The 19,993-nt window shown below is 38.6% G+C and overlaps 2 protein-coding genes across 4 annotated transcripts; one reads left to right on the top strand and one right to left on the bottom strand.

The window, feature by feature from the left end:
• Positions 1-214: 214 nt before the first annotated feature.
• On the bottom strand, positions 215-7,094 carry LOC116848164 (syndetin). 3 transcript variants are annotated; one of them, XM_032823981.1, is made up of 10 exons: positions 5,430-5,447; positions 4,909-5,014; positions 4,502-4,663; positions 3,692-4,374; positions 3,199-3,577; positions 2,612-2,905; positions 2,061-2,534; positions 1,854-1,975; positions 1,574-1,763; positions 215-1,484 (listed from the first exon to the last, which is right to left on the bottom strand). In XM_032823981.1, the coding sequence occupies exons 3-10, from the start codon at positions 4,628-4,630 to the stop codon at positions 1,374-1,376; spliced, it is 2,382 nt and encodes a 793-aa protein (XP_032679872.1). In that variant the 5' UTR covers positions 4,631-4,663; positions 4,909-5,014; positions 5,430-5,447; the 3' UTR covers positions 215-1,373. The 3 variants fall into 3 exon arrangements, with proteins under 3 accessions (XP_032679872.1, XP_032679871.1, XP_032679873.1); XM_032823980.1 differs by having other exon boundaries at positions 4,502-5,014; positions 5,430-7,094; XM_032823982.1 differs by lacking the exons at positions 4,909-5,014; positions 5,430-5,447 and adding an exon at positions 4,737-4,862.
• Positions 7,095-8,189: 1,095 nt separating this feature from the next.
• Positions 8,190-19,695, top strand: LOC116848168 (IDLSRF-like peptide). Its single transcript, XM_032823988.1, has 5 exons — positions 8,190-8,296; positions 8,386-9,432; positions 13,955-14,086; positions 15,017-15,169; positions 15,407-19,695. Exons 2-5 carry the CDS (start codon positions 9,303-9,305, stop codon positions 15,598-15,600), a joined length of 609 nt encoding a protein of 202 aa, XP_032679879.1. The 5' UTR covers positions 8,190-8,296; positions 8,386-9,302; the 3' UTR covers positions 15,601-19,695.
• Positions 19,696-19,993: the final 298 nt, after the last annotated feature.

The raw sequence follows: 19,993 nt of genomic DNA, 5'->3' as shown, positions 1-19,993 counted from the left end.
TAAAAAATATAAATATATAATATAAATGCAATATAAATAATAGCAATTTTTACGAAATCGGAAGTCGACGAAGCTAGAAAGTATATATATGTACTTGTATATTACTATCATTTGTATAATAAAAATTTCTTTAAATTGTGCATTCTGTAGTATATGCTATGCATCAAACACGCATCATATATATTTGTATATTATATTTATAACAATTCATAGAAATATTAAGAATATTTATTTTATAATATTTTTTGGTACTTTAATACTTGTTCTACGTGCACTTACACTAGAAGCAATCGAATCGAGCAAATAAAGTAAATAACAATATTAAAATTCTGTAAGAGAAGTCATGGTTTTATTGTTCCAATAATTTCCATGGTTAGTCGTATGTGAATGAGAGACGTTAACGGTCATTATTTTCCATATGTTTTTCGCTATAGTTTCGACAATGTTTGTTAATGTTTGTTACTGAATTAACATTTAATATATTTAGTACGAAAGCGAGAAAAATGCACATTAAACATCACATATATAAAACATGCTCTGCCTCTTCACATGAGAATAAAATCTAGATAAAGAAAATCGAAGTTATTCGTGTAAAGGATTAAAGAAGTAAAAAATCCACATATAATATTTATATTTAAACAAACACAAATTAATTAATTAATTAATTTCATCACATATCTTTTCACTTAAAAAAAACATTTCCTTTTTAGGAAGTTCCTTTACTAAAATTGTTTCTTCCAAATTGCATATATTTTTCCCTGTATTTTTTCATTATGCAAAGTGTAAAACCGATTGTAACGTTGATTTTTGTATCTTCTTTTTCAAGTAATTAATACTTCGATTTACTTACAAACTTACATATTCATACGAGATTCCCGTAACCGCACATTTTTGCGTTCAAAAGATATTTGGCATATTAAAAATAAGCTAAAGCTTTTTCCTACACATTCCGATGTCAATTCGTATGTGTAGTTTAATTATACGGAATCTAAAATGCTATCTATGTGTTAAAACGTCCATAATATATACATTAGAACTAAAGTTACTAACAATTAGTAAATAGTACATAATAAAAGCGTTTTTGAAACTGAGATTCATATACAGAATATTTCTCGTAAATATATCAAAGTGTGTGTGTGTGTATGTGTATGTCTTATCTGGTTCGTGATTGCAATTTAAAGATCTTCGATAAAATATTTAAATACGAATATTTGATCAGATTCGTAACGTACTTAAAAAATCACTTTACTGTACAATTAACAGCACAATCATCATATATCTCCCGTTTAATCAGTTGCACCTGTAGCATTCGTTTTTCAAATACTTCCTATCTCAATATAATCCTGTAGAGATTTGTAGTAAATAGTTGGATGCTATCTGTTGAGTCGTTGTTCCTCCACAAGAGCCATCAATCGTTGCCGAGTTTTCTTATTGTTTTGACAAGCTGCCGATATTAAACCGACTAAATGCTTAACTGAATATTCCTGCAAAGCGTAATCGTGCGCGTTTATGCGAGAGGATAAAAATTGCAAATATTGCGCTCTTATAAAGTATATTATAACTTTAGATATACCTTGTGTTCCTTAATCCATTCTTCAAAGCTATTCTCAGGAAGATAGTACGCTTTAATGTACAGTTCAACGTACTCCCTGTGCGGCATAGGTCTCAGTAATGTCACTTTCTCGAACTTTGATTTTAATTGTGTAAAATCTAATTGCATCAGTGCTCTGCCGCCATTTGAACACTTCTTAGCGCTGGAAAATCTGCAATGACAATAAATTGCGTTTTTTTCTTTACGGGTTTACTTGCGATATTAAGTTTAGAATTATAGTAAAAATTTTTTCCTCATGTACCCTTCCACTAAAGTATGTGTGATCAAATGAGCTACGTTTTCCCATATCGCGTTACACACATCCACATGTAAAGGAGTGCACGTTCCGATAGCACTAAGTTTTTCGTTCAAAGTGCATACTTCCTATAAACGGTAGCAAACAATTTTTAATGTTGTTCCTCATATCGCAAATGTAAAAGAATTTTGTTTCACAGAAAGTAATGCGTACTTGGATTAATGCGTCGATATAACTGCTGTGTTGTGACATGACGTCCGTCACTTCCCAATTGACTCTGTTCATTAAATTTAAGATGTTTGCGACGTCGAATACTTGCGACACTACCGCCATGTAAACAGGCTTTCTCAGATCAACAGTAGATGCTATCGTTTGCATATAAAACTGATGCAAAAATCCTCTTTGAGGACTGTTGGCAATGAGATGCTCTAAGTAAGGCCTCAGGCCTTCGTATTGTTGTCCTAAAAATACCAGAGACTCGACAGCTACAATACGTTCCGTTAATCCGTGAAGTTTCTCGGGCTGCGACAAATTCACAATGGATGAAAGCTGTGGTTGCCTTACTTTGTTGTATTTTGCATTGATATTATCTTCTATTGTATCATTCTCAGAGATAATCAAATTTTCTCTAATTCGCGTTAAGGACAGTTTTAGTTTTGGACTGTATAATGAGTCGCTGTTGATTTGCTGGAAGAATATATAGACACGTTCTAAATTACATTGCAATTACGTGAATGCGATCGAGGATTGTAACGTAAACTTACGAGATCCGACGTAAAGAATAAGTGTACTGTGTAGAAACATAGCTCGAAAAATTGTATCATGCTCTCTATGACAGTGACCGCGATCGACCGTAAAAGCCTCGACATCTGTAGATACTTGCCGCACACTCTCAGTATACTTAATGTCGTGTTCGTGACCATAGGCCCGGACTGTTTGAGCTTGCATTTCTTTTTACTAGCTTTCGTATGGTCTGGTTCATCGACGTATTCGTGTTTTAGTTCATCAGGAATGTCGTCATCAGACTCATCAGAGAAATATGCTGGTTGATTAGCCAGCTAAATAAGAATACAACTATCATTAATTAGTTGTAAAAAAAAAAGAGCCAAGTAAAATGCAAACATGTGTGAAACATATATGTAAAGATATATAATAATTTTAAATTATCAAGAGAGAATAATGAAGTAATATTAAGTATATTAAATTATATATATATATATATATATATAACAATTATTAAAAATAATGAAAATATCAGGAAACACGTTAAAAATTACGGATTACTTTAGATCATTTCCAACAGTTCAGAAAAATTATGAATAATTATAAAATTATTTAACGTTTTTCGTACATCATCTTTTATCATAATATCCTCGTCCATGGTATCATCTAGTCCTATCGTAAATGGCGACGAACCATCCTCTAAGTATTTATGCAGCCAATCGATCCCTGTAGAAATGTCACTATCGCTCAAGTTTGAACTATCGAGACTGTTCCACACTTTGCAGTTGTTGAGAGAAGGTTTCAGACTTCGAAACTCCAATAACTGAGTGGCCACGAAATTTGATTTCACAGGACATAAATTCCAACCATCATTCTCTAGATACATCCTCAATTCATCCAAACGTGATGCGTGATAATGAGAAAAGTAAGATGAGGATTGTTCCTTGATGGACTCCTGCAAGTTCTCTGATTTGTAGCCACATAACTCTTCTCCAATTTCTACCAACCTGTAATTAATAGATATTTAGAAATAATATACTGTTATTTATCATAAAATAGCTAAATTATAGAATTAATTAAACCAAGTCAAATTTGTCATTTTCCATTATAAATTTACATACCTATTGACTATACCCAATACTTGAACAAACTGTTCAAATTTAGTGTGTGTTAAATCAGTGTTTGTCAGATATGTCGATATTTTTGTTTCCACATCATGCCACACTCGGACCATACTATTCTCTAGCTTATGCTTGACATATTGTTTGCTGAAAGTTGCTTCCAAGTCCTTAACATCGGATTTACACTCCGCTTTATCCTCTTGTGCATTATGCCAATTTACAACTAAATAATACGAGCTCAGTATTGTCCATAGTGATTTACACAGTTCCGTAAGGCAAGCTATGCATTTCTCTCGAGGCACAGCCTGGCATAGTTGCTTGTATTGTCTTTTCATATCCCCTCCTGCGTAACCATGTACAGCAGCCAATGCAGTATTGTGAATGGCAGCACTGAAATGCAGATGCAATTGATCCATGGCAGATTGAGTCTTGCCCAACAGGGTATACGCTTCTTGGATGGAGGAGTATATAGCTACATCGAACTGCGTGCACATCTTAGAAAGTGTAGTATCTAAAGCTTCTTCCACTTGCACCAGAATATCTTGTAACTTTTCATTCAGTTTAGCAATACAGTGGAAATGTTTATAAGTTTGAGCGGCACTTTGACATTCTAAGAGAAGTGATATGGCTCCAGGATAATTTCCCTCATTTAGAAGTTCCTGTAGGCGATCCCCTGTACGTTGCTGGTAACATAGTGATTACATTCATCATATTAAAAGAGATCTGTTTAACACAATATAGATATACAATTTTTTCTAAAAATTTTTCTAAAAATTTTACATAAGTAAGACAAAATATAGATTAACTTACCAGTGTTTTTATAGTATTTAAGTTATTCAATAGATCCTCAACCACTTGTCGTTTTCGATAATTAGCTAATATACCTAAGCTTGCTGTCGTGAATTGCTCCTTGGCTAATTTTAGATCTGCTCTTCCCATTTTACATATCTCTAGTACATCTTGCAATTGCTCCTGCAGTGACAGAATTTTTTCAAATTCTTTATTACAGTCCAATTGATTCTTCATGATAAGTTGTAATACTTTCTTAGATACAACTTGATGTTGTTGCTTAAGTTTCTTATAACATTTTTCAATTTCCTTGGAGTTCAATATCATTGGTAATTTTTCTAATTCATAGCGAGGTGGATCAAAACTACCATCCATATTAAAATAAATGTTTTCAATATCTTCTATATTTTGGTCAGGTATAGGCTCACTTTCTGTCGACTGATCAGCCTCAGAACGTAGATCTTCACATTTTTGCGAATCAGGTGGATTAAGCAGATCAGGATTCAGACCCATAAGTGGTACTTTGGTTATAGTCTGAAAAGTTATTATAAATAAGTTATATTTTTTGTTTATAATAGAAAAATTGTTTCTCTAAAAAGCAAGGTTTCATCGAATTTTAATCAATAAAAGGATAATAGTACAAAATTGTTAGAACAAAGTGACCATTAAGTGTGACACATACATGATATTACGACATAAACAATAATAGACTTTCAAGTAGTGATGATTTGATAAATTAGTATTTTATTTAAATGATCCTTCACAAATCGCGTAATTAAGAATAATAAAACAGCGTGACATTGTTTGACATAGCGAAACGTCAAATTTAGTTGTCATTGCATCAATAGTCGGTCACATAACCTAATTCTTGAAGCGCAGCCAAACAAGGTCTATTCCAGATGCCGCGATATGATACTCGGCTGGAATATTCGATAAATAAACGACTTACCTGCTTGTTAATGAGGCCAAAGAATTTAAACTTCAAGTCTTCCATGATGCCAGACTGACTCGCGTCAGACCAGAAGCATTCTCATCTGTTTACTTGGCACTCGGCCGATACGCCTTGCGTTAGCACGACACTTTTAGTGCGAAGTAAGAACGGCATAATCCCGATCGATCATCGGTGATTCAATCGCTAATCGCGTTAGTTACAGTCCGATTTTTGAAAAAAAAAAACAAACCGATGACACACGTCCGTTCGTCCACGTATACGGACAACACAACGTACAACAGCGTTGTCAAAATGTCATCAACGATGCTCCCTTTTGAAGTTGGCCATAGTGCGCAGCATCGCGCAACCACCATGATAAGAAACCTCAAGTTTCCGATAGTGAATTTCACGAACGTCGCTACGTTCAGATATGTGTGCAGGGCCGACTCACGAGAGTGAGTACCCCTACACTAAATTTTTCGACGTCACTATTCAATTCTAGATATCAATTATGAATTTTTTCATGTTATCTTGTTCTTACTTATCAATCATATCATTTTTTTCTTATAAAATCATGAGAAGTGGATAATATTTTGCAGTACCTGGAAGCAATCATGAATTTTTTCCTCCAATGTAAATTCGTGAAAAATGAACGTTCCTATATATTTTCAAAATGGATTTTTCACTTCTCGCGAATTCATGCTAGGGCAAAAGATTCATGATCGACTCTCTGAAGTAACGTGACATTTTTCAATACTGATTGTAACGCCAGATGTTCTAAAATAGCCTCGCGTTATTTTCGCGTCCTCATGATGAAACTTGCATGCGTTGAAACGATAATTCGTTTAGCAGTAAAAAAGTAATTATGGTGACAATGGTGGCGTTCAGGAGGCAGAACGGTTACACAACGGTTGAGTAATTAATCAACGTAATTGGTCTAAAGTTAAGGATCTAACAATAAGGACCAATAATCACTGACCGCTCACTGATCAGCTGTGTTTTCTGAACGCAGCCAATATTACGTAAAAAATATTGTAGTGGATCAAAAGAATCTTACGCAAGATTAGATTTTTGCTCATTTTTCTTGATCAAAGAAAAACAAAACAAAAAAAGGAAATTGGTCGAATGGAACCAATGCGAATACGTTAAAGTTAATATTTCCAACTAACCATTTCAACTACAAAAATATATTATTGATGAGAAACGTAATACGATCTACATGTTTACTCGAACTGTTATGATAACATTATGACAGAGAGAGAACTGTTTATCGATAATATGCACTTTGCACATTGGATACACGATATGGGCGCAATGTTGATATCATTTACACAAAAGGATCACGCGGAAAAAAGAAGAGCGGAGAAAAAGAAGAGGAAAAGAGTACACGCGTAGGCTCTGTGTTGGTCCAGGTGACGGCTCGAGTAACCAACAGATGAGCGTGGTTCATCATCCTGACGAAATTTAATAAAACGACGACCCTCGGTAAACTGTTTCCACGCTAGATCCAGCGCTGGATCTTACGCTAAATTAAAATATAGTGAGAGAATATCCTCCAGCGACAAACTGGAAAGTTATTTCTATTCTTATTTAGTACGGCGCATTATAAATTAATATAATATTGTGAAGAAAATGCAACGTTTCTTACTCTATTATTATCGACAGAGCGTCTCTATTAAAACTCTAACAATACAGACCCAAAGGTCAATCTATCCTCCTCGCGCGCCACCCTACATATCGCATATAGATAAGTCTGCGAATTGCACAAAGTTATTTTTAACGGTGCTGCAATAGTATGCAATAGCTGTCCCGTGTATCTATTTTGGAATAGTACTGCGAATTTCCAGACGTTTGCTCTTTATGCCATGTGATTCGAAGTAATCGATATTCGCCGCCGCGACAAGTTATATCGCGTACTCGACACATGATATCTACGACTATGATTAAATTTTATCGCGTTTAAGGAATCGCAAACATCAGAGCAAGGAGCGAGTATGCGGTGTTAGCACCGTTTTTAATACTATCATCTGGTACTTGACTAGTTTTGGTCTACAATGTACAAAATAGATATAAAAAATCTTTAGCCGTTATCTCACTAATTAGCACTTGCATCCAGTAATAAGTTGTGAATGAGTTATTCGGGGTCCAGGCGAAGAGGCCTTTCTTGACAGTTAAAAAGATAGGAAAATAGTAATAAATTAAGCAACAGTAGCAACAGTATATTAAGTAATAAATTAAATCATATGTCTGTCTTTGTTTTTCCTTCAAAATAAGCAAAATAAATACATATTTTAACTGTTAATTAGTTTACCGCTTGATTAAAGTCTTATGGCCGGTTATACCAATGTTTGGTTTTAAAAGCAAGACAAATATATATCTGTCTCTTTATTTATTTAGAAAAAAAGACGTGTTTAAACTTTACTTAAAGCCAAAATATTGGTGTAATCGGGCTTTAAAGTATAAGGTTAAAGGTTTACCACAGCTATTTCTGTAGACCGGGGCTAATTCATCGAATAGCAAGGATCGGATGTAACACCGGGTAACGGCACAAGTCGCCCATTCCATTCATAACCTTGTTACGGTACTAGGCGATGGGGTTCAAATCGATGCGACTAGGCGCAACAGCGAGCGTGGGTGTTCCAGGGTAGACTTGCGATCTCGCGCCTCCCGATTGGTCACATCCGGCATAACCTGCTGACCGATTGGCCAATAAGCCTCCCACACAACCCCTACCATCAGACGGCGTATGTAGCGTTTGCAGGCTCATTGCTACGAGGGGCCACTAGTGGCGCTTCTTCACGAACGCTACGTCGACTTGCGGAGCACACTAGCTAAAAGTCGGCGAGCGAAATCTTTCGAAATGATCTCATGCCAGATTTAGTCAGGTACGATTTTACATACATTAATAACGTTGCCTTCTGAAGGAGGGGAGAAACCAATTACTCTGACAGTTTTTACTTTTCGTTCTTGTTAGGTAGAGGAATCGCGCTATTCCTTATCATTGATGCAATTACTATCTGTCACGAGAATGCACGAAGTTAAGTTTGTAAAACGATAGAATAAAGAGATAGAATAAAGAAAAAAATGCAGAGCGACAGAATAAAGAGAACTCGATAAGTATGGATCCTCTCAATGATATCCTCCTTTTTCTGTGTTTACGTTCAAGCGTTTCCATCTTGTCTGTCTTAAAATTTCACCCCCACGCGACGTGCATCCCGACAGCACCGGGGCGCAGAGATACGGGCCTGAGGAATCACGGTCGAGACGCGCGTAATGAGCATAGACGGGTGTTCGCAGTGTGGTTGCGCACCCACTGTCACGCGCTAGCCGGGGGTAGAATCATCTAACGAGCATTGAGAGAAGAGTAGGTAGGAGCTGAGCGGAGAGAGCGGCTCACTCCACGAATCGAGAGAGCAAAGGGAGGGAGAAAGAGAAATAGAAAGATTCCGCGAAAGGACGAACGAGGGTGGTTGGTGGGAGACGCGACCCCCGCGCGTAATACATACACGTACACGCTCGTATACGTGCACACACACATACACACGGTTGACACAGCGAAGCGGAGACCTCTCGGGGCGAGGAACCTTGCGCGAGAAGCCACCCCGAGAAGTTGCTCGAACCTTGCGGAGCAGGTGCCAGTCGGCGAGCGAACGAGCGAGCAGGTGACTCTCGCAGAACGACGGTAACACATCGTCGGGCACGCGTTCGTGAGGAAAGCGGAAGCAGAGGAGCAGATCAAGAAACGAGGGAGAAACAGGCTTTCTGAGAAGTCCCGAGTTCGGAGAGGCGGCGAGAAAAAGACGAGAACTTCGGCAGCGAGGGTGAACACAGCTGTAGCAGCCTTATCCGCCTGCTTGCCTTCCACGAGACCGCGTCCACCGAGATAAGAGGATGGTACGGAGGTTCTGCAACGGCGCGGTCGCACTTAGCATCGCCCTGACGGCTTGCGCCGCCTTTCCGCGCGCCGTCATGGCGATCGACCTTAGCCGTTTTTACGGCCACTCCAACTCCAAACGCGCGGGTAAGTTGAAGCTTCTACTGACGATCACGCGAGTGGCAGAGCGAGCCGGGCTCGGAGATCCGCTGAAAGCGGATGAGAACGCGGCTTCGGGAGACCGCGTCCTCCACGATTCCGCCGCCGACGACGACGACGACGAGACGCACGCCGTGTAATCGTGCGCGCGAAAACGGATAGTAAAAATAGTAAAAAAAGGGAAAATATGCGACGGGGGTAAACGCGCGAGATTTTCCATCGATTTTCCGCGTTGGAGCGGCTACGTGCTTCGCGGCTAAACGTCGGAATACCCGCGCCTGCCTTCGCCCACAGGGTTACAGCTATCGTGATTTCTTTTTATCGACAATTAATTGTTCATGGGACGAGCAAACACTTTATATTCGCGATGTAGTAATATTGTACATTGCAGAAAAGTCACATCGCATGTGCTAAAGCCGATTTTTCAATAGTAGTTTAACCTTAGATTTTTTTAGTTTAAATTCTGTTCTAGCAATATGTTTAAATAGAGTTTAAATTGAAATCTGAGCTTAAATTATTACTGATAACGTATTTACTTATATTGATATTGTTAGTACTAATAACATATTTACTTATATTGATATAAAATATTTTTCAAATAAGAAAGTATGCCATTTTCTTAAAACCTTAAGAAAATAAATCTTATCAGCTTTGCATGAAATCAATTATTTATCTTATTTAAATGAAAACGTTTAGATTTAAAGTATTTTCTCTTAGATAAGTTTTCTCTCAGTGTATAAGAACTCAGACTAATTCGTAGCTTGCATGACCGTGAGATTCTAATTTGGGGAATCCAATTGGGGGAAGGACTCGTCAGGGACTGTAGGAAACTAATTTGCCATGAAACTTGTTAATTAGTTTGCTTAACTTTTCCGCTCGGTACCTATTCTCAATATCATTGTTGGTGTGTACAGAGGATGATATTCCATTTCTACCGTGTTATCTCGTTAGCATGAATTCTTCCGTCAATTTGGAGTTTGTCTTCCGTGACAGGATTACCCGGGAAAGTCATTATTTATCGCGTCTTACGTGTCTCCGTGGCGTCTTTGTAAATTCATTTAAAGTCACCCGAGCAGTGTGACTTTTCCATTTAAAGTTCACGTAAAGTTTAGTTCGTTAGCATTTAAATAGAACGACGCGATACAGCCACTGCTTCTTCAAACCGCTTTACATTTTTTAACGTTTTCATCGATTGGAAAACGTTCTCGACAGCAGTCGGAAAAAACTGAGCGAAAGGGTCAAGCGCGAAAGCTTCCCACTCAAATAACACAGAGAATTCAAAAAGAATTCAGTCGTACGTCACTAATTCTGAGTTCATTTTCAGATGCAAAAAAGAATCCTTCAGAATTCAGTTCAGTGAAAAGAATTCTTTTTTCATTTAGAAATAAACTCAGAATTGGTGACATATAACTGAATTCCTTTTGAATTCTCTGTACTATCTCGGCAGCTATTATATGTAATACATATAATGTGATGTATGTCTAATCCGCACACACGTAAATTTCAGCTCATAGCGAATAAACATTTTCATCATTCGGCGTTTTCCCGTTCGCGTCCACGCACGGTTGGGTTTGTAAGAGCACGGGATAAAAGAAGCTTCCAGAGAGAGGAAACGTTCGCCCTTCGCTTTCGCCAACCACCTTCTGGCAACCGTCTCTTCCATTAACATTAACGGGCGCGGAGGGCGCGATCATGACTGAGCCGTTCCACTTAAAGCCGCGGTCATACCATATGGGAGTGTGCTCTCTGGCGGATAGTTACATGTCGCTCGGTCAATAACGCGCATACTGCTCGCGTATTGTACGAGGTCGCATACATAGTCGCGTTTACGCTGACATTTAGAAAAAAAAAAAAAAACGCTTCTCCCGAGACTCGCGAACACCCCGTTCAGGGTCGGAATTGCCGCGAGGCAGTTAAACGGCCCTTCAGGTTTCCTGACTTTCCTGAAGAAGCACTTGTATTCTCATCACTAATTCACTAAACGTACAAATTCAATGCTTCATTATGTCTAACCGTTCATTGAATACGCAAAGCGATTTAAACATCGTAAAGTTAGGAACTCGACAAACTGTCGAAATTGAGAATCATTACCGACGGACTTGCGCAATAACTGTAAAAACAATGTAAGTAAGGACGCTACATAATAATAATACTAACAATAATTTATAATAATGATAATTAACAATGAATGTAATTACTGGTCAAGTTTGTCGAGTAATGACTCTAAATTTTGACAGTTTTGTGAGCAACTTTATTGCATATATACCGTTTTGTAACGCACTTATGCGCTTTTTCGTCGACTCTCACGATAAGAGTATGATAAATTTCCATCGAGTATCGTCGAAAGATTATCTGAGACAATAATTTGAAGAAACAAAAGATTCGCTTGATAAAATCATTGAGTGAACGCGTGTGTATCGTGCGGTTGGATATTCTCCGCGGGTAGATTCGATCATGCGACGTTCATCGCGCATCAAAGCCTCGTATCGAACGTGAGGCTCGAAAGGGCGAAAAGCGCACAAGGTTTCAACGTTACATCAGGAAACTCCACAACGTGCGTCCAGGGAATAAATGATCGATTGAAACACACCGCACACGGCGTGTTTCAATAACGTGTCCCTATTTAAAATTCATTGCACTCGTCGCGCCGCGTAACTCCTACGGTTGTACAAGGGAACGCACATACAAGCGGCAATCTCTTTTTAAATATTCCCCCGACGGCCATTTCATTCGGAATGCATTGAGGTCGGTGGGAGTACCGATGTCGTGGGAGTAACGAATATTCCGCGGGGCACGTTTCTCGTTGATTAGTAAAATATTTGTCCGTTATATCGCTAAATGTTCCGGACACACGGAACGCCTACATCCTTAGTCCTTATCTAAACAAGCTAAAACTGACACGTTCGCGCTTGTGTCGCTTTATTTAATAACGCTTATGGCCCATGTCGGTGATCTGACGAGACTTTTAACGCGGCGCAAATGTCATATTGGCGATACGGTCATAATTTGGCTCTGTATAGGACGTGCGTGACGACGATGTTTGCGCTGTAAATTGCTTCTACGCGAAATGTGCGCACGATTGTATAATGAATGTGGCATAATATTACACAATCGATTGCCCGGAGCGTTGCGATATTATATAACATTTATAACATATACACGAAAACCGCTTGCAACGGAAATTGCCTCGAGAGAGCCAAAAACGAAAATTTTCTCCCGGAATGAAAGCGTATTGAATAGATATGCGAGAGTATTGAGATCAATGTTCTAATGATTGAAATGCTAAGAGAAAGCACGATCAATATTATATTTTTATTAATGAATTATTAATTAAGCTAACATTTATATAAAATTTAGTTTATCAGCGATAGAGAAACAATAGGAAGTAAAATAATCAATAAATATTAATTATAATTTTAATGAAATATTAGATAATGCTAGTTGTAGCAATCGAACTGAAAAATTAATCATGTTTTAACTGATAAATAATACTCAATGATTGAACAATCTTTAAATAATATCCCAATTTGCAGAAAGAAATATCTTCTTTTCTTTTTCTTCTTCTCTTCTCTTTTCTCTCTTTTAACAAAATCTCAAAAGTTGTGTTAGAAATATTAAATATGTTGTTAATGTCTCAATCATATATTAGGACAAGACAATTACTGGGACATTTATCTTAAGTACATTAGAATTGCTAGTGCTTCAACGTCGTTTCTCGAGCTATCTCTTCCTGAGCTACTGAAGACAAGAACAAATTTGTTCTCGCGCTTTGGAGGGTCACAAAAGGGTTCTCGCCGGGATCTTTTATATGATAGATAAGATATTATCAAATTGACTCTTGCAAAATGGCTCGAGGTGTGCTTCTTTCATTTCATTTAATGGGACGCTAAGTAAAAGTTTCATTTTCGAGTAGCTCTCATCGAATTTGATGACATTCACTTCGGGTGTTTTTCTTAGTTTCTACATAAAAAAGGGACGTGAGAGAAAATATATAACGAAAATTGTAACAAACGAAAGGACTTGGCGGATGATCTCACGAATTTTAACGCAGCACTGTGTGAAACGCTCATATTTGCGATTGTTCTTCCAGTTCTGTCTTCTGTCAAATTTCGAGAATTGTTGGAATAATTCTTGAGAACCGTCAACCGCGCTCTGGTTGTCGCGTGAGTAATACTATCGCGTGCTCCTCAATTATCTCGAAAGCATCGTATTATACGAAGGGGTGCTGCCTCATTATCCATATGCGTTACTAATTTTGTTCCAGATCCCTTTCTCCCGCCCTCCTCTGTCTACGCTTTAATACCCGTTGACGTCAGTAATTTAATTATCTCATAACTTGTGTGATCTTACGACTCATCATATTGTTCTCTTTTTGAACTTTCGTTTCAGCGAAGTAATTATAAGCCGTGTTAAACACACGATATATTGTTAATCATGCGGATTTCGTGGGAAATGCATATATCAAACTTTTAACAACGGAAATTCAGCGTTCATTGCGTGCATTTTTCAGGAGAAACTTGCCACCCGTACGAGCCGTTCAAGTGTCCGGGTGATGGCATCTGCATCTCGATACAGTACCTGTGCGACGGTGCACCGGATTGCCAGGACGGATACGACGAAGACTCAAGATTGTGCACTGCAGGTGAGTGATCATATTAGTACACGGAAAAAAAAAGATGCGCACAGTCAGAAATATTTAGTTGTGAATAACGTAGTTGCGTCATCCTAGTTATCTTCATGTGATGATGATGTGCGTAATTGATACGATTCAGTTACTACATCAATATAGTTGTACGTGATATCTGATTGTGGCAGCCAGAAGTCGGTTGGGATGACATTTACCATGAATACGCTCTGATTGGAGCAACCAGATATTATCACTGCTGCAACGCCAGTAAATCAGCGATCGTTTGATGGTTGCAGCGACCACATAATTAGGTTCCTCCGTATTTTACTGTTCAATCTGACTGACACAACCAGACTGTTGTATAATTACAAATCTTGCATATTAGTACAATTCATAATTAAAATTTAACACGCAGCTCCCGAAGTTATCAGTGAGAGATCAATTGCTAGCTATAAGAAAGTGGTTGGTCTCCGATGTATCTTGTACTTTTGATACTTTTTCTCACACATGTCTAATACTACTTTTTGTTACGTAAAGCTTACCGTGTGATTTATGACGCAGACTTAATTTAGACACGTTGCACAGTAGGTGGATGCAATAATACCGTCCGGTGTGGATGTACCCGACGACGCTCCGTGCAGCTGCACCGGCCGTCACCGTGTAACGATAACGTTCGATACAAATGCACTGCTGTTTTGTGCGTTCATTTAATTTGCGCTCATTGTTTCTACACCAGTTACTATTATTCGTTATTATTTGCTATTGCCAATTATTATCGAGAAAGCAATTAGAAAGAGGAAAACGGAGAACCAATTGTGATTAATCTTAAGTGATATTCATATTAATAGTGTTTTCATTACATCGACAATTAAACTACGCGTTGGCAGTTACCTTACATCATACTCAGCCGTTGTAGAGAGAAAACTCGTATACGTGTTGTTGCAGCTAAACGACCACCAGTGGAAGAAACCGCGAGTTTCCTGCAATCTCTGCTAGCCAGCCATGGTCCCAATTATCTGGAGAAGCTATTCGGAACTAAAGCGCGCGACACGCTAAAGCCTCTCGGTGGCGTGGACAAAGTAGCCATCGCGTTGTCTGGTAAGTACTACTGATCTGCACACAATACGAACTTCGCAAAACGTCCACTTGTTCTATATTGAGTGATATCGTTTCGATCACGAGTATATGAAAGGAATAAGATCAGTGCTCAAGATAAATCGCGACATTGACGAAGACAACGACGACCCGCGATTCAAGTGAAATGAAATTGACTTGAATTTTTCGATTGAAGTTGGAATTCGTGGAAAATAATCGAGAACATTAAATATATTAAAGAATCGCAGACGATCGAGGACTTTGGCGCGGCGTTGCACCTGTTGCGCGGAGATCTCGAGCACTTACGCTCGGTCTTCATGGCTGTGGAGAATGGCGACTTGGGTATGCTAAAATCTATTGGCATCAAGGACTCCGAGTTAGGCGACGTCAAGTTCTTCCTCGAGAAGCTCGTGAAAACGGGCTTTCTCGACTGAACGAGGACGTCCGCTGAATCGTCGCCGTCACCATCGCCGTCGCCGCCACCGCCACCGCCGCCGACGCCGACGCCGCTGCCGACGACGACGAGCCGTGTCGACGACGCATTACCGTCGTCGTCGCACCAGCCCCCTCGTTTGATGCAGCCTAAGTCGTCCTTGTCGCAGGCTCCTGCACCCTCTCTACGCTGCGCGTCTTCGCGTTTCGTCGTGGACTTCTTGCGAGTCGCACGATATAGTCTCTTTCCACTGTCCCTTCTGCTACACTTCCCGAGCCTTCTGCTCTTGCTTCGCAATGAACGCCGCGAGCACTGAGATACGTCGAGATCCGCATAGGAATGAACGGAAGCGAGTCGATTCTCTTGCGCGGACGAACGATCAGTCAAGCCTTTCCGTTTCGCGTTTCATAGTCGATCACGTTTAGATAATTTTTCGATAGTTTTTTTCCGGATGATGGGTCGATTCGTTTGGGGGAAGAGCACGACAATCGGGGAGAAGCTGCGATCAATAGCTGGCAAGTCGCATGTACTTTTCTTCAGGCAAGCTACTTTATCGTAGCTTAAATTTGCATCTATCGATATTTTACACGACTCTGTTTCTGGTGAGAAGAAGGTATGAGAGCGATGTATGAAAGAAAGCTTTAATTGAGGGGCTGAGAAACGCTTTCTTTAGACAATTCGCGATTTATTATTTGTTGTTCTTTTAACTTCTTCGACTGAAACGTCTCGAAATGAGTGAAAACGACGTTTAGACGAGTCTGTCCCTACATCCCCTCAATTATTAATCCTAAATAATGTTATTTCATACGGTCGAATTATCGTCAACGTGAACTTGGCTCTACTTTGGCAAAACTTATGTTTCGCTGTTTTTGCTTCCTCAGCTGTGTGTCAAAGCGTAATCTCTCTTTTCGTGTGAACAAGTAATGAGCTTTCATCCGACCTATTTCTAAAATATTGAGCTTCCTGGTATCTTGTAATTACACAGGGTTTTCCCGCCTTTATGCTTATGTGCACTGTCGCGTGTCCCGGTTTTACTTGAACCTTGTCTTCAATATGCAAGCACGTATATTACAGTGTATCACCTTGCATAAGTGATGAGTTGTCGACGACAATCGTTTGTGATCGACTGCGACGTAACCGTCCGACAGTTGTACACTAAACGTATACGAAGCAGAAAATCTGCAAAAGATGATTCTTATCGCGGGAACCTAAAATATACAGATTTCTTGTAACTATCGAAGATTAAACGATCGGTCACGTAATCTAACAATTGGAAGATTTGAGAAATTTATAATTATTTCGAATATTTCTTACAGAAAAAATTATTGTCGACTAATATATACCCACGTTTAATACCTGCGATTAAACATTCTCAAAGCCGGTAAGGTCACTTTTAAATGATTCTTGACGAGATTGCCACTTTTATGTTTCAAGAAGAAACTTTGTAATAAGAAATTCTTTAAATGTAATTACGTTCGAGCACGGAATATTAGTTTTGTAGTAAAAAACACATTACTTTTTGAAAAGGTCGTGGTGGAACGTGAACTGATCTTAACATAATATCTTTGTTTCTTTAATCATCTCTGTTGTTTCCTCTTTTTTTCATAATACGAATTAATGCATGCAGTTTTTCGACCATTATAGAAATCTTCTTAATTCTCGAGAGAGAGAGTACGATTTCTTACCATCTTCTTTATAAATTTATTCATCTTCTTGAAGGTGTGCAACCGTTGGACTGGATGTTATCGAAGCTGTGCTTCGGTAAAAATAGGGGTTGGGGAGTTTTTGTGCAGATATATCTATATACTCTTAGCTACTTTTGCATTATTACAGAAGAACGCGATCGCACGTAACGATTGTTCTCGTTACTCTTGCTTATAGAGTCGAGTTATACCTCACTACTCGCTTCGCGCAAGCTAAACGACGATGCTGTGAAATTTGTGTTGTTTGTATGATTACAGAATAATGTATTTTATATATTGCCGCGAGACATAGAGACAATGGCTTTTTATTCGACTACTGCTGGAACAGTACCGCGTTAGTAAATTGATTTCGACCGTTGTTCTCTCAATGTATTTTTTAATTTAGCTTTAACGCAATCGCCATTGTCTGCTCGAGTGCCGCGAGGCAATACCGTAACATATTGATTATATATATATATATATATATATATATATATATATATATATATATATATATATATAACAAAGAAAAAAACAGCGAATATCGTTTGCACGTAAATCGCAAGCTTCTGGTATTTAAAGTGGCATTCAACGCGTTAATTGCAAGATTGAATGCAGTTATGATGCGACCGCCTTGTTGGCGCTAAATATGCGGTGAGAATAGAGTTTTACCAGTCTTCGGGCCCGAGAAAATAGATTGCATTTAATTTCTCTCGGTGCATTTTTCTCTTAGTGCGTCACGCGATCAACAATACAGGCAACACGATGTCGGCAACGTTTTACAGCGCGCGTTTTGAGATCGACGACGACGACAACGACGAGAAAAGATGCGGGTACAAAAAGCGGAGCATCGCGTTGCGTTCCTTCAGGGTATGATGCGCGAGTTTTACTTAAGTGAAAAAGAGAAAGAAAGAAAGCAAGATATAACGCTAGCGTATTGATATTTTCATTACGGCAACACGATACATATCAGTACACATACATATCAGTAAATTATATGAAGAAATATATAGTGAAGTAAACGCGCGCGGGTTCTCTCGAGGTGGCGTTCCCCGTCGCGCTTTCGTTTTACTTCGAGGAGAATTGACAACGTATATTATAAATTCTTAATATATATATATATATATATACACACGCGCTAAAATAATTGTTATTTGCGACAATCGACGATGTTGGGCGGACGGGCGAGTCCGGCATGTTTACCTCGAAAGAATTCCCCCGTCTCTACCTGCTAAAGGTATCTTCTAGTCGAACGATTGAGACATATCATCTTCTAATTGTAAGCGAACTTAGGTATATATACGTACATACATATAGACGTATTCTATATGCATAGCGATTAACAGAGATATCACTTTTATCAGATGGTAGATAATATTTTGGTATATAAAAAAAATTAAAAAAAGGTGTAATATTCCCTCCAGATGTCAATTACGGTCCAAAGTAGGGCCTGGACCGAGGGCAAAATCCGAGGGAACTTGTGTATGTTAGTGAGCGAACACGGGCGCGCGGAGGGTCAAGGCGCCGCGACAACTCCGCCCCGCACGCGCCTTGACCTTCTAGCCCAATTTCAGCGTAAGTTATAAGGTCACAAATCTTATTCTCCCCCGAGAGAGCGGCAGACGGAGTTCTAATACCTGATATATACATATATATGTCACGTTTCCGACGCGCGTTACCAATAGTCTTGGAGTGACAAGAGATTACTTTTGACCTCTTTCTGCTGCTGCACTGTATTTGTCTCACGTGTATTATTTATTTATTTTCATGTTATTATATTATTCCGCGTGTATCACGCATTTTTAACATTTATTTGCGCCTCTAGAGACAGAGAGAGAGAGAGAGAGAGAGAGAACTGGTTTATAAGAGATTAGCTCATCAAAAATCTTCTAACAAAATTTTTAAATTAATATTCTTTCAAAGGAAAGATGATTTCAAAACATTTACTCGAAGGATCATTCTAAATTACCGCACCTCTTCTTTTTTTTCACAAGTCATCGGAATTGATATAATTTTAAAACACTATGGCAGAGCGCGACATGCAACTGACATAAAACCGAGTAAAACCGTTGGTTTAAGAAAAATTGTTGACCGTCCATATTCTGTTTCGGTGACAAATGGCCTAGTTTTTCGCTATGCCCTTTGGTATTATCGTTCCGATGATAACATAAAGAGCTTGGCGGTAAAACTAAATGGCTAGAATGATAATGCATAACAAAAGGCTTGTCAGATGTCATTTGTTATCTTTAAAAGAAATTAATCTCGAACGATTATTTTTTTTTGTGTTGGCAATAGTGCGAAACGGTGCACGATTGTAAATAATTTATATTAAACAACATATATTTTCCGCGCATACACATCTTTTTCTTATTCAAATTCTGTGACTATAAATAAATATTTGATTTGGCTTCCGATCTGATAAATTGTGTTTTCTTATATGTATTGTATGTATGTAGATTTTCTTTTTTGCAATGATATCCCTCGCGATTTATCGATCGGGACGGTAGGAGTTTGGAAAATAGAGAAATAAGGAATTAGCGTCACACAAAGCGTGATTTCTTCATAAATTCAACTATGTGGAAAATGTTGCGACAGCTCCTGCGAAAATACCTCACCCGGATCAGCTATTATGCGCGCGATTACACGGTTAATTAATTAATTAATACACGGAAGATATAATTCATATTTTTGCGAGTGTAATATGTTTACACG

The sequence above is a fragment of the Odontomachus brunneus genome, unplaced genomic scaffold (genome assembly GCF_010583005.1).
Source record: "Odontomachus brunneus isolate Ranch 3 - 2012 unplaced genomic scaffold, Obru_v1 Obru_scaffold_090, whole genome shotgun sequence".
In the NCBI taxonomy this organism is placed as follows: domain Eukaryota; kingdom Metazoa; phylum Arthropoda; class Insecta; order Hymenoptera; family Formicidae; genus Odontomachus; species Odontomachus brunneus.
Note: the sequence above shows the minus strand (reverse complement) of the source record. Positions and strands in the feature narration are given on the sequence as shown.

Excerpts from the sequence above, each read along its gene's own strand:
- LOC116848164 (XM_032823980.1), bottom strand. The coding sequence starts at position 5,474 with ATGGAAGACTTGAAGTTTAAATTCTTTGGCCTCATTAACAAGCAG. Across the intron at positions 3,578-3,691 it reads GTATTGGGTATAGTCAATAG|GTTGGTAGAAATTGGAGAAG; the intron begins GTATGTAAATTT and ends TATTAATTACAG. Across the intron at positions 2,906-3,198 it reads ATATTATGATAAAAGATGAT|CTGGCTAATCAACCAGCATA; the intron begins GTACGAAAAACG and ends ATTCTTATTTAG.
- LOC116848168 (XM_032823988.1), top strand. The coding sequence starts at position 9,303 with ATGGTACGGAGGTTCTGCAACGGCGCGGTCGCACTTAGCATCGCCCTG. Across the intron at positions 9,433-13,954 it reads CTCCAACTCCAAACGCGCGG|GAGAAACTTGCCACCCGTAC; the intron begins GTAAGTTGAAGC and ends TGCATTTTTCAG. Across the intron at positions 15,170-15,406 it reads AGTAGCCATCGCGTTGTCTG|AATCGCAGACGATCGAGGAC; the intron begins GTAAGTACTACT and ends AATATATTAAAG.